This window comes from Lutjanus erythropterus, chromosome 16 (genome assembly GCF_056507025.1).
Source record: "Lutjanus erythropterus isolate fLutEry1 chromosome 16, fLutEry1.hap2, whole genome shotgun sequence".
Taxonomy (NCBI): domain Eukaryota; kingdom Metazoa; phylum Chordata; class Actinopteri; order Lutjaniformes; family Lutjanidae; genus Lutjanus; species Lutjanus erythropterus.
The window spans coordinates 17,728,835-17,743,718 of NC_139332.1; the positions used below are offsets into that span (position 1 = coordinate 17,728,835).

General features: G+C 38.8%; 1 protein-coding gene across 1 annotated transcript; it reads right to left on the reverse strand.

Annotated features, from left to right (window-relative positions):
- Positions 1-1,147: 1,147 nt before the first annotated feature.
- On the reverse strand, positions 1,148-12,613 carry ccn4a (cellular communication network factor 4a). Its single transcript, XM_084739300.1, has 5 exons — positions 12,280-12,613; positions 5,745-6,033; positions 3,922-4,176; positions 1,870-2,063; positions 1,148-1,768 (listed from the first exon to the last, which is right to left on the reverse strand). The coding sequence occupies exons 1-5, from the start codon at positions 12,325-12,327 to the stop codon at positions 1,469-1,471; spliced, it is 1,086 nt and encodes a 361-aa protein (XP_084595426.1). The 5' UTR covers positions 12,328-12,613; the 3' UTR covers positions 1,148-1,468.
- Positions 12,614-14,884: the final 2,271 nt, after the last annotated feature.

Consider the following 14,884-nt stretch of genomic DNA (forward strand, 5'->3'; position numbering starts at 1 on the left):
ATGGGAGACAGGTCTGCACTGCAGGAAGGACAGTCCAGTACCCTTTTTTACCATGAAGACACGCTGTTCTAACACGTGCAGAATGTGTCTTGAAATCGTCTTGCAGAAACAAGCAGGGACATCTGGAAAAGTCTTTATTGCTTCAAAACCTGTATGTACCTTTCAGCATTAATGAGACCTTCACAGATGGGCATGGACATGGGCACTAATACACCTCCAAACCATCACAGATGCAGACTTTTGAAGTTAGCGCTGGTAACAATCTGAATGGTCTTTCCCCTCTGTAGCATGGAGGTCACGTCGTCAGCACACTTTACGTCAGTCCATCTCAGGTGAGCTCAGGCCCAGAGAAGTCAGCAGCATTTCTGGATGTTGATATATGTCTTTCTCTTTGAGAACTGTTTTCCAAAGTGTTCCTGAGCTCGTGTAGTATTGTTTATACAATGCAGTGCTGTCTGAGGGGTCAAAGGTGACATGCATTCAATGTTGGTTTTTTCGGCCTTGCCCCTACGTGCACAGATTTCTCTGAACCTTTAAATGATTTTAAATGATATTATGGATTGAGCAACATTTTCAAACTATTGGAGTATTTGCCCACTCAGTTTTTCACAAAGTGCTGACCCTCATCCCATCCTTGCCCCTTCATGATCCTGTCACCTGCTACCAATTTAACCTGTTTACATGTTGAATGTTTCAAACTGTTTTTTCCAGTCTTTTGTTGCCCCTGTGTATATTTACAAAAAACAATTGAGTTTGTCAGTTTGAGCATTAAATATTTTGCCTTTGTACCGTATTCAATTGAATACAAGTTGAAAGGTTTAGCAAATCATTGTATTCTGTTTTTATTTACATTTTATGTCCCAACTGGGGTGGTATTTGCCTTTTCCCACTTAGTTATTATATCCACATTACTGATGGTTAATTATCAAAAATCAAACTCAAAATATCAAAAATAGTAATCCCGACAATATTGCTACAATATTGATATTGAGGTATTTGGTCAAAAATATTGTGATTTTTTAATTTTTCTTTCCATATCACCCAGCCCTAATTTATCCTAAAGTACATTTCATGAAACATAAGTAAACTATTAAAACAGTAAAACCTTAACACCTAAACTGATTTATGAGTTAAAAGACAGACAATATTTGACTGTTCCTGAAAGCATCTCAAGAACACTGCATGTGTTATTACATATGCAAAAAAGCTACATAAATAAATTAAGCCTTCAATATTTCACACACTCACTGGATGAATATTTGGTCATTTTCATTTGCAAAGCTGTTCCTCAGATATTCTTCAAAGGCACATCATGCTTTATGAATCCATTCTGGAAACACATATACATTTCATATTTACAGATTTTTCCAATAGGAAAAAAAGACTATAAGAAAATCCCTTGTACATAATCATACACATAACAAATACAAAATATTGCATAAGAAAAAGACGTCAGAAGAAAAGCGGGTTAGTTCATGACTTCTGGGTAACCATAGTAACTCTCCAGCTCGGCAAAGATGTCATTGGGGTTTTTACAGCTGAGGTTGCAGAAGCAGGCCTGGATCCACATCATCTTCCAGGTGAACCCTGTCCCGTTAGGACACTCGAACTCCACGTCGATGGTTTTAGACTTGTAGGGGATGCAGCAGCGCTCGTCCATGCAGACGCCGCAGTATTTTGGCCTGTACAGCTTCTTGCTGGTGCAGCCAGAGATGGTGAGGTTTGATGGCAGCTCTTCCCTGTAGATGTTCAGACATTTCTTTCCCGGCTAATGGAGGACGAGAGCAGAAAGATTTTAAGTCTGGGAAGCATTTTTTAACATCCAGTTTTTATAATTTGACAGCTGGAGACACAAATTAGAGCCGCTACCTTGATGTGTTTGGTGATGTCGACCTCACAGGGCCGCAGGTTGCAAAGGCGAGACTCTTTGACCAGTTCACACTGCTCGTTGGCGTTAGAGATCCTCAGGGACAGGCCGCGGCCACATGTCTTTGAGCAGGGGCTCCATGAGGTAGTCTGGGTAATGCAGTTCTTGTGCCAGCTCCTGGTCTCAGCTGGAGGAGCTGTATTAACATAGAGAACTGAAGTAAGTAGACTGCTTGAGACATCACAGTTCATTTTAGTTACACGCTGATACATTTTAGTTTCATATAAAGCTTTCGAGTCATGCCAGTTTGAGAAAATTTGAATCAAAGGAAGAGCTAATGCATAAAATTATGTTAAAGCTATCAGTATGATTTAAACTGACAACAAAGAACAGCCAGGATCAGATTCAGTAAAGGACAGAAACAATCTTGAATGGGCAAAGTTTTGTTAACATTACCATTAATGAGCTAGGTTTAGGAGCTATAATCCAAACCTTCTGGATAAATGTCCTGTCCAACATATTTGAGTCACATTGTCTTCAGTGAACTGCCTTTTTTTTTTTAACAGGATTAATGAGGACCAGAACCGTATTACAGAAACTCCCTAACTTGCAGAATCTGTCTTAACTGTTTGCTAACCATGGTAATTAGGTTAGGTCCTGATTTAGAGAAAAAAAAAACATTACAGATGATAAGTTTGTTAATCAGTGTTCCTTTCCTGACCTACACACGCATCCTAACATACCAAAACCATAAATAAACTCTCCTAACTTCAGGATAACTGTTAAACTGCTCAAAACTTTTCCACTTGTAGTAGTAGCCAACTTGTTTAGCTCAGCGAGGTGTGAGAGGTAGTGTCAGTTGCTAGGTAACAGACATAAAAGCAATGCTGGATTGAGTATATAAGATTTCCTATCCTCAGATTAGATATGATGAAATAAAATAAGATGGGATTTCTAAAGTTGGTTTGATTTGCGTCTGAAATACCAAATTGAGAAAAATCATATGTTAGACTCCTCCTATCTTAACTTAAGACTTAAGATAGGAAGTTTCTGTAATATGGCTTCAGTTGAGGGCACTTCCTACATTTGCAATATTTTACCCAGAGAAGCAGAGGTTCTCTGCATCCCCTCCCACCGTCTCTGTTTTTGATCAGAATCTTTAGGTTGTGCTTGTCTAGTAATCTGGATCTGATTAGTATCCATATGCATCACAAAGAGATCTTCATTCACACTTTGTGACTGGAAACTGGACATGTGAGGGCTTCCACAGAAAAGAACTGTGTGAAAACTGTGTGAGGGCTTCCACAGAAAAGGGTCGGCCTGTCCCTGTGCACACACACCCAAACACCATGATCCTCCAGGTCCCTGACTGCCAATTTCAAACACAGCTGCTGCTATGTTCCTTATAAAGTCCAATCTTATCCATCCGCTATTGAAAAAAACAATAAATACATTTATTTTCTTTTACAAAATAATACATTAGTGCTAATGTATTTATGCTAAAGTATTTAGCAGAAATATCCAAAGACCATATGAACTCAACAGGCCATAGAGGAGTTATTTTAATTCTTTGCATTTCCTGTCCTCTTGCAACTTTTTTTGTAAATGAACAAAACAGTAACTATGAAGTTGTTTGGAGAGCTGCATCTGCTCATGAACAAAATTAGCTCCAGATCACAAGAGTCCTTTAAAAAGCCCCCTCAACCTAAGAATTAGTTTACATAACCATGCTTTTAAAGAAATGACACTGTGTCAGAATACTGAAGAGTCCCTAAAAGCCCAGTAATTCCAAAAATAGCTCCTACTTTATTCCCTAGTTTTTGCGTTCTCTTATAATACTTCGAGCATTTCCTTTGATTTAGCTTGCCTTGATCTTTCCAGACTCATCTGTGAACTACATTTCAGTGAGCTGGAAAGCGATTTGTCAGTGCTAATGGGAACTGTAAAAAAAAAAAAAACTAAAGGAAAGTTTGCAAGATAAAGCCCAACTTCACCAACCAACAGAATATAACACCCCCTCCTAGTATAAACTGTATATATCCAAGGTGTCCTACCCTCTACTGCATGTCGTGGCGCCGTCTTGCGCCCTCGTTTGGGTTCATCACAGATCCATTGCTCACAGCACTGTCCCCGGACTTTGACTCGGCGTGGGGTTTGGCACCAGACCCGCGGAGGTTGGGACTCGGTGCACAGCGCCACACAGCCGATGGCACCGTTCACGCACACACACTGGTATTTACAGCTGGGCTTGAAGCTCTGCCCGTTACGATAGATCACACCATCATGCTCACAGCCTGTTCCTACCATATCTGAGAGAGAGAAACGACAAGCAGTCACATATTATAGAAACATGCAAGACAAACTGGAAACATTTGCACTGATTTATACTGCAAATAGTTATGAATAAAAATATTCTTTGAGTTAAAAATCTATGGCATCGTAGGATAAATTACATTGTGGTTTAACACAGTTGCCAGCTGATGTAACACACTGTTAATTAAACCAGTTAATGAAACTTTTTCAAATAGATATTTTAGGGTACACTGGGGATGATTACAACGCAGGATGGTTCAGAAACATGCTAGAGTGATGACACTCATACTGCACATGCTCAGTTAGACGCTCTACCCATCAGGAAGACAGAGGACACATTCAACATCTGCTGCTGCAGATTTTTGTCAAACTGTGCTGACATCTTTTTTTTTAAATGAAATAATCAAAACTTACTTAGTGTAAATGGTTAGTATGTGTCAACATCAGTGTGTCTAGCTAACACATGATGTTCAGTCACGGCTGACAGCGTGGGGATGGTTGTACAAAGGTGTCGCAACTGTCCCCAAGCTAAGAAGCCACATCAAAACAGACCACATCACAATGATAATAGTAATACATGTTTGATAAAAAGTTGTTGCATTGCAAATTGTCACCAGGGTTGGGGTCAGTTGCAACATCTGACCTATTCCATACAAATAAATATTGTGAATGATATGTTATATGTTATCATCTTTAAATGGTATGTTGACGCTGACAAATGCAAGTTTAATATAAAAAGATTTGGTTGGTCTAGTGCAAATAGTCTCTGAATTACTGAGAGAAATGCAAATAATTTGCAATGGTCCCCACTCTCCCCTACAAATATCAGAGTCAGATAGACCTCTCTTCACTGCAATTTGAGTCCAGTGAATAAAAGCCTGTGTAGTGAGCATGAGCAACAATAAACAGAACAAAAACTACAAAAACATCAATACATCTACAGAACATAAGACACTGTAAATGATAAAACACAAAATACATAAAACTAAAAACAAAACAGATTTATGGAATTATCACATTGATGATCTCTATAGCTTGAAACAGAAACTTGTTTTGTGTGAAAAGTCTGTGGCAAGCAACACAATAATATCAAAACCCTCTTTTTTTGCATCCAGAAGTTGGATTTTGTTTTTTAAAAGCAAACATATCAAATTCAGGCTTCTGATGTCAACAATTCACTTCCAGATGTTCGATAATATGGTCCACATCACATCTGTGGACATGCAACTGTTATCACTGCACCTGTGTCAAAATGTCTCAGGCAACTACAAACCACTAAAATAAAAAAACACAAATCAGACAAGGTGAAAGGGTGCATGCTGCTGCTTGTGGTTAAAATTCATTAAAACGCATCAATATTCTGGTCAAGTGACATCTGTGTTGTTACCAGGACAACCAGTGTTGATATGACAGCAAACACCTGCTCTACTCAAATCCCATCTGGTCACCTGCAGTCCGTGTTGCTGAGTGGACTGCAAACCTCTAATCAGAAAATACCACAAAAACGTTTCCTGCTGTGTGAAATCTGTTGTTTGTTTGGTCGGTTTTGGTGAGTGACACTTACATGCACACACTCCTTTTTCGTACCTAGGCTTGTCCGAGCTGTAGTCACAGTAAAGTCCCTTATGGTAGTCGCATGTGTCTGCCTCGTTGCACACCTCGCCCACCTGTCGGGCGCAGGTCTTGCAGCAGTCACAGCCATCCATGAGGAGGCTCACACCTGGCGGACAGGTCGGGGTGACCGCAGGACACTCGCAGGGCCACTTGCAGTACTGCGTCCGGTTGTACTGGTCCGCAGCTGAGGTTGTGAAGGCTGTGGCAGGCGGCATGGCAGTGGAATTCTGGGAGAAGGCCTGGAGAGAGGAAAGTGGACAAATTAAGTTCAAATTCAAACCCTGGCTTTTAGATCTAGATTAAATTTAATTTAGTTGCATAAACACTTTAAACTGCAATTTAAAGTTTGATCCACTAAAAACTTACACAAGAGGAGGTTATAGCTGCTTTTTTGGAGATGGAGTGAGGAAAAAATACAAGAAAGTCTCAAGAAAATTATGGGACCCAGTTAAGTTTTATTATGTCTCTTCTTACTTTCACTCCAGTTGATAATTTAGCCTGTAAAGTTTTCACAAAGTAGATATCAGAGCTCCTCTGCCATGAGTAGGCTAACTAGGCTTATTAACTTTTTAGGTAGCTAGCTAACATTATCGCATTTCTTGTTTGTTGGTTTATTTTACTTTTTAGTTAGCTAGAAAACAACTTAATGTTTTGTTAAAGTTCTAGCTAGCTAACAAAAAATGGGATTTTTTTGTTTGTTTGTTTCCTTTTTAGCTAGTTAGCAAACAACGGATAAGCAGTACAGAGCAGTCGAGGGCAGCCCCCCGCCCTTTTTTAAACACTTTATTGTAATTTTGGTAAGCACATACCCAAAGTATTGATTAAATTTAATTTTGGTTTACATCACTAAACTTGGATTTACAAAACTGAGATTAGTTTTTAAGTCTGCAACAGACCTCTGCTTAGTTTAAAGTCTGGATTTACTCATTTTAAACTCTGGATATCATATCTTTGATTAAATTAATCTTTGTTAGTGCAACCCAGTCAATGTGTTTTTCTTAATAGTATGACCAATAGAACTTTCACTGCAGCCATTTTGACATGTAAAATCTGGATAAACACAGGTGTTACCAATGATACTAATTAATGTTATATTCCATTCAAGTCAAAGAGTCAGGGTGCTGCATGTTGGTTTACTGGAAATGCTCTGCTACACTAAATGGAATGGGGCCTTAATCATTATTATTGGTAACAGGTCTGTTGCCTCCTAATTCATTCATCTCTTTGCCATCATGAATGAACCTTCATGACACTGAAAATACAACACCAAATCACAGGCTTTAGCAGCTTCCCTTTCTCTGTGTTCGTGCAAAATCAAAATGCCATCTTTTGTTACATGAAAGGTATTTGACCTCCTGTGGCAAGGCAATATCCTTAATATCCTTAATCCTGGAATTCTTTCATATCCAGCCCAGTCTCAGAAAGTTCAAACACTTCACTTCTTACATGGCTGAACTACATGACAGTCTGTGAACCTCTGGTCATGCTGTGCAATAAATCAAATAGGACTATAAAAATGAATTAAACGCACCGTGGAGATAATCTCATTAAATCAATGACAACATCTAGTCTTGTATGTGCTTAACACACTGGAAGTGTTCCATCATCATATTTAATATCTGCAAACGTGCTGAGCAGTTACAAAAACCCTGCCAATGACACTTAATCATCTCCCCTCCCCTCAGTGTGTTTTGACTATGACAAGCTGCTCCACGAAGCCAAGATCACACAGTAAAGAGCTCTGCAGCTCTTAAAAGCAGATGTTCTCCCTGAAACAGGCCACATGAGCCACATTAACAGCCCAGCGCTTGGAGGTTAGTGTTGGACAGTGGATGCATGAGTCTCAACAGAGGAAACTTTCTGACAACAAAGCTGACTTTCTTTTTTTTTTTACAGGCAAAATTTAATCCTGCTTGTTTTGAGAACATGGTGTGCTGGAGAAAATGAGAAGACAGAAGATTGTCTCCAGATCACCTTTCAGTTAGTGAGAGGGGGGGGTGCACAAAACAAGCATTCATTTTTAAACCTGATTAAAGTAGGTTTAATTTAAATTCTGTTGCACCAAAACTTTCAACTCCATCTTAAAATGTGATGCAAAGTATTAACTTTTGACCTATACTTTAGGTAGCTTAACTTTTAAAATGACTGCCTCTTTGAAATGGATTTAGCAAAATAATCAAATTCCTCAAATACAGTTAAGGGACGGATTCTACTGAGCCATCATGAGCAGTCTAACTAGAATAACTAACTTTTCTAGCTAGCTAACAAGCAATGTACCAGCATAGATTTACTCATTTTAAACCTTTTTTATGTCTAATCTTAGATTAAATTAATATTTACTGGTGTAACCCAGTATAAGATTTCAACAGCTTCTTTGGCAAAGAAAAGTTACATCCTGTTTCAGCCACAACAGACTAATATAGAAATTTTGTAGAAGTAATGATGAAATCATGAATTATCTTCATGATTAAGACACACTGAGGCTGTAGCAAACACCATGCCCATAATAGTTGCCACTTTTCTCTAGACAAGGAGGCAATGCAATTAACATCCAATATTAACTGTGTTCTCATAAATCATAATTTCATCCACATGCTTGGAACAACAGAGCACTGCACTTTACTAAGGAGCTCCTGATGCATGCGAGACACACATACACACACATATGTGCAAGCAGACTTAATCCGCAATTAATTGTGAGGAAACATGTTTAATCATCTTACGCAAGCCGAACCCTATGTCAGCTTGTTCTCCGCACTTCAATGGAATTATGGTCATATTAATAACTGCTGTGCACAGTGTTGAAAGCTAATGCAGATAAATGAGTTTAAATCACAGCTGTGCCACAAAGCCATTACCCAGAAGAGTTCATTTAGCCTGCAGATATCAGGCTAATTTACAGAGAAGAAAAAAAAACAAACACAGTTTAAAAAAAAAAAAAGCCTGCCCATCAAGCTAACAAATAAAGTAGAGCAGAAAGCAGGGGGTGTTTCATAAGTTAATTATGAAAACATGGACCTAATGGAATTATCATTCTGAAATCATTCATCTTTGCTGATTAAATACAGCATGAAAATACTGTAAAAGTATTTCATTATTGTCAGGAAAGGGAGGTGTAACAGAGCACTAAATTAATTAGAGAAAATGATATTTAATATACCTTGAGCGAAGGAATGTTTACTTTGAATGTTTTCCAGTGTGACCTTAGATAGATGCCATGTTTTTGGTGATGGCCAGTTAATGAAAACGGTGTTTTCTCTGTTGTGAGAAGTGACAAAGACTGATGACCCTCCTTCCTCCCCTGCCGGTTTGATCTTTTTGCTCCTGTCAGAGTCCAGTCACATCAGATGACCTCTGATCTGTGCACAGGCGTGGACAAACCCGTCCGCGGGGAAGCAGGAAAACAAAAATGAATGCCAGGGGGGGAAATGGACAAACTGACACTCGGGTATTGTTTTTCTAAAATGTCCCTCCAAAAGGTTGCGACATTTAAGATAGGCAACGTGGTAAACAGTTCAAATTATGTTCCAACTTTAAAAAGAGGCAACGAAAGTAAAAAGAATGTGATAAACTGCATGACTACATTACTTTGTACTGTCAGTAAAAGTGCTGATTCTAAAATATCATATTATTTAATGCATTAATAGGACCTCTTTTTAATAGGGAGGGATATTTTAGCATATTTTGACAATTATTAATTATTTGTCCACTTGCCAAATAAAGTTAATAAAGTTATAAATTTTGCAATTTGTTGATGCACCCAGTTCTTGCATACTTTTATTGGTATCGTTTATTGTAGTGTCTTTATTTATGTTTGCTGTATTGTCTTGCTGTTTGTCATTTCTCTAATAAAGAGGCCTACCTACATCTAAGAAAATCTGAGAAGACTGCACTTTTTGTCCTGAGTTATATAACAATACAATAATTTTGACACCAAATCACATTTTTTTTCCTTGACTCAAGCATCCAAACAAAAAGCTGATGCACTCACTGATGGATAAATTATGGGGGACCGTTGAAAAAAAACCCCAAAAAACCAAAACATTAATAATGAAGCAATTTTAAAAAAGCTGTTTCCTGTACAACCACAAGATGGCACTAAAATATAACAAACTGGGAGTAAAGCTACAGCGAGGCAGCTGCCAGCATCTCACACTGCAAGTTAAACCTTCGGATGATTGATAACTGAAAAATGACTTCTCACAGAAATCAAGAGACATTCAGAGGGTCTGTCAAGATTTCCCTGCTTTTAGTCTTTGCCCTAAATTAACTCCATTCTTGACTAACATATTCTAATTTTTAGCAGATATGATACTCAGAGTCACTGATCACTACTTAATAAATATTAAAACAACTGTTTTTCTTTTAAACACTTATCATAGCAATTAAAGTTATATTAATGTTCTGGAAGAAAGCAGACATCCCACCTGTCAAACTATGGCTGGAACAGTAAAGTTGTCTCACTTATAGAGAAAATTCAGTTTGCACTATTTAAGAATATGGATCAGTTCAACAGGATTTGGCATCCTCTTCTACATTACATTGATACCACAAATTGAATGGCTTTCTATTATTATTAACTGTGTAAAGACCTGGGAAGGGATGAGTGAAGGACAAAGTCATAGTTAAGTACATGTCCCTTGTTTTCTACCTCTAAAGTGAGGACAAATTTGCAAAGCAAAGATTTAAACTCTTTCCATCGTCAGTCAGCATTAACTTATCCTTTCTCGGCCACATCTACTGATAACTTCACGAGTAACATAGGAAACACTATAATAGGTGGAAGGATGTGCTTTCAGCAGAGTGATATCTATTAAGCACCACAGGAGGGGGAAAAGACAAAACAAGTCACTGTGGTTTCATGTGTCACTTAGGGCGGCAACTAACAATTATTTTCATTATCAATTAATCAGTTGATAATTTCAAGGAATTTTGACATTTCCTAACTAATAATAATCACTAATCGTTGCAGATCTAATGTCACTACATTCATTTATGTTATCTTGAAGAATGATGTGGCTATCACACATTAAAGGATGGTTTTCCTCGCCTCTGTCCCCTAGTGCTTGCTCTTGGTGGGAACTATTGAGTTTCTCTAAAACAATGTTAAAAAAGAGTACAGTCTTGACCTGCTTCATATGAAAAGTGTCCTGAGATAACCTCTGTTGTTGTTTGATGCTATACAAGTAAAATGTAGTAAGAGTTAAAAATAAACTAAATAAATAAAGTTGCTAAAACTAAGGTTGTCAATAGCATTGAAGTAGTTTTTCAACACTCCATGCTTAAAAATGATACAACACTAACATTAGATGGTATCAAAAGTACCAAAGCTATTTAAAAAAGTAGTCATTAAAGACCTCAGTTCAAACAACATTAAATCTGCCTTGCAGCATATCTAAACCAGACAGTGTCCAGTGACTTCTTCTGCATCAGCACTGTGTGTAGAAAAAAAAAAAGGGGGGGAATCCTATTTTGTGTGCACAAGATATATTTTCTTTTTTTTTTTTTTGTTTTCTAAAAAGAGGCATTGGGTATGTTTTTTATACTACTATTATATCAAAGTTTAAAACTCTGGCATCATGACAAGTCTACTACAAACACACTCTAAGTCCCTATATCAAACCAGTCGCAATAGATGGCTGCCCGTCTTAAAAAACAAAGAAGAGTCTAGATTCTGGAGGTTTCTGCCTGTTTAAAAGAAGTTTCTCATTGACACTGTTCCCCTTGTGCAAGCTCTTAGTGGGAAATATTGGGTCTCTGTAAATAATATAAATAATATATAAACAGTATGGACTACACCTGCTCTATATGAAAAATGCCCTGAAGTAACTTCTATTATGATTTGGCGCAATACAAATAAAATAGACTTGATTTGACTATAGGGATATCAGTCATACAAACACTCTGCACTATATCAGAAGTAGCTAAAACTTAATTTTAAGTATTATGACCACATGCTAACCATCATCAAAAAACAAAAAAACAAAAAAAACATCTGGATCCTGAGATTTCTGCCTGGTATAAGGAAGTTTTTCCTTGCCACTGTCACTCTAGTGCTTGCTCTTGGTGGGAACTACTGAGCCTCTGTAAATAGTATTATAAGCTGAGTTGACTAGACCTGGCTTAATTATAGGGGATATAAACCATACAAACAGTCTACATTATTGTCGTTATAGTAAGAGATACAAAACAGAAAAAAAAGAAGTAGCTAAAAGTTCTGTAGTACTACGAACACACTCTATATCAAACCAATCCCAGTGGCTGCACATTATCATCATTACAGTAATGATTAAAAAAAACTGTCAGAAGTTGCAAAAATTTACTTTGAACCACAAACACATTTTAAGTCCCTGTTGGAAGTTTATGGTAGTTTTCATGGTATAACTAGAGGCAGAAGGCAAATAGAGATGCATATTTTCAGAATACTGCCCATTGTGCACATTAAAAATATTTTTTTTTTTTGCCAAAGCTATCCTCCATCCCACCTGTTGAATCCCGGCTGCTGTTAGAATCCACAACAGGAGCCAACTCATCACTGGAGAGGAACCGCAAATGCATTGAATCCAGAATTAGTCCCGTTTTGAACGCAGCTCGCTCTCACGCGCCGCTGTCCGCAGGTGTGCTACATCCTCGTCCCGTCGCCGTCATCTCTGTCTGTGCGTCTGTGCGTCCGGAGCGGGACTGACGGCCTGTTAAAGACTCCGGGCTGACGTAAGGTCTGAAAAGACGAGCCTCGCATACTTCTGACAGGGGACGGATTTTTTCTTCTCTTTTCCCTCCGCTCCACTCTCACCCGATCCTCCTCCTCCTCCTCACAGCACACTGGCAGCCCCGGTGGTTAGGGCGTGTCTGGACAGCCGGAGACACTCGGGGCAGGGAGACGTCCCCTTTTGACACTCGAGTCGCTGCTGTTTCATTTAAGATTAAAGGACAGGCGCACACGCATATTATGTGCATTCAAACAGTCGTTGGTTGCTTTAATTTCCCTTCTCCATGCTGGCCTTCAGAGACCCAGGCTTTCCTGCCTGCAGAGGTGGACACAGAGCTCACAGTCTCTGCTCCAGTAGGAGTCCAGATCAGAAAAGACTGGATCCAACTCTTATACTCAAGAAAATGTGTGAAAAGTGCAGGCTCTGATATATACTCATAACATAAGTCACCCTCTGAAGGTCATTTCTATTGGCTGTTAAGCTAACTGAACCACTGGTTTGGGATCCCTTCCTTGCAGGTTTTGTGGGCCCAGAACTGACAATGTACATACTTGACCCACACTTGTGGCATTTAGTTTGCAAAGATTTCCCCACACACAATGCAGAAATGAATTTTAATTAACTGTCAGAACTCTCACCGCCCTAAGCAGCCATTGCAAAGCTAAATGAAACTCAGCATCAGTTCAATCAGGAGGACTATCTTTGTGCTTATTCTCAATCAGCTCATTTTAAGTGTTTACTTTTCAATTAGCCAACCAGATTTAGCCACCACCTCCATCAGCAAATCATGTCATTGCCATCAAACTTTAAAATGTGTTCTCCTCTCTCTGCTGTTGTCATTTCAGCGAGGAATTTTTGAAAACCCCCCTCCACCGCATTCGCCTCCAGTTCTTCATTCTCAGTGCCCAGGTTGAGCTCATCAGAAGTCCACTCCTCATCACGTCCTGACCTTCAGCGCCCCCTTCATCATAACCAGCGTCTAGACTCCATCTGGGGGTTTCCTACAGTAAGGCTTCACTACTGCCTTATTCATAATGATGTCACACTGAGGTCTGATCACCAAAGACTTTCCACATTTCTCAGTTTGATTGTGCACATGCCAATTAAATGAATGTTTCTGAACACTCAGTCTCTCCTGTTTTAGCATGTGGGCTGAAGTGACCTGTAGTTCCTCCTTAATTCCAGTTACATCACAGTGACATCACTGGATGCAGGAAGAGCAACAGATTTTGCATCAGGAGAACTCAGCTTTCTCAGTCAATATAGCACACACTGATGGATTTATTGCTCTAATTGACTACATTTACCACAGGGTGACACAGTTAATCAAAATATTAGCAAAATTGCAGTATATTCAAGTGTAATATCCAAATTACAGAGGCTATAAAGGAAAAGTGTGTGATGAAACAGCATTATACTGAAGGGCTGTAATGCTGCAGGAAAAAAGATGATTCCTACCAACCAGGATCATTTTTTTTACAATCACATTATTTGTCAAAATAATTGCAATGGATTTTTTTTTTTATCTCATGCATCCCTAATTTACTATCTACATTCACAGAGCATTCAAGTTGCAGAATTTTCTCTGTAAGGCCACACTACCTCAACCTCAGATGACTCAGCTGTGGCTGTTCCAAGAATTATCTGAACCTCCACAAAAAACGGTTGAAATGATAATTTGCTTTTAGTGGGAGTGAATAAATATACGCTACAGGTTACCTACCTCCTACCTACAGTTTCTATTTTAAGGCTGTGTCTGGTCCCCAGATGTTCAATCTAAATCAATGATGTCATCGCTTTCAGAGTCTGTTACTTTGCTTTCCTTTCATTTTCCTGGAAATTTGAATGTTTTTCTTTGAGACGACGCAGGCAGGGGCCAAAGGAATTCCACTTTACACCGTTATTCAACCATATGGAAAATATCTTTGATTTCAGTCACACAGAACCTCTCATGTCGCTGGTCTGCTGGTGAAAATATCACCAAAAATAGCCTGACCTCTGTGAGCATTAGACAGCATTTGCAAGAGAGAGAGAGTGATAGATGAAATATGAGCACTTTGTCAAGAAGCAAGGTGCCCCAGGTCTGAACCCCTATTATTTACAGGCAGTCCTCTTATCCCAGTCAGAGAGCTGTCAGCCTCTGAGCTGATCAGAGCCGGGACGACCTGACCCCAACACAATGTACCCACTCTGTCTGTCTCTGCTGCTCTCTATCTGTCTCCAGATTCAATATATTTCCATCCTCCTCAGTTCAGTTCAGTTAACTGTTATTTGCTCAGTCCTATGTGACCTACTTTGTGCCATTTAAAATTTATTATTTTTCTCTGTGTTTGATTCTTTTGTTTCCTGGTGATGTTGTTGTTGTTTTTTTAAATTATTC

What these genes read in the sequence shown, in the direction of transcription:
- ccn4a (XM_084739300.1), bottom strand. Translation starts at nt 12,327, where the DNA reads ATGAGTTGGCTCCTGTTGTGGATTCTAACAGCAGCCGGGATTCAACAG. An exon ending in CGAAAAAGGAGTGTGTGCAT is followed by an intron (nt 4,177 to 5,744) that starts GTAAGTGTCACT and finishes TCTCTCTCTCAG; the next exon opens with ATATGGTAGGAACAGGCTGT. An exon ending in GCCACGACATGCAGTAGAGG is followed by an intron (nt 2,064 to 3,921) that starts GTAGGACACCTT and finishes ATGTTAATACAG; the next exon opens with CTCCTCCAGCTGAGACCAGG.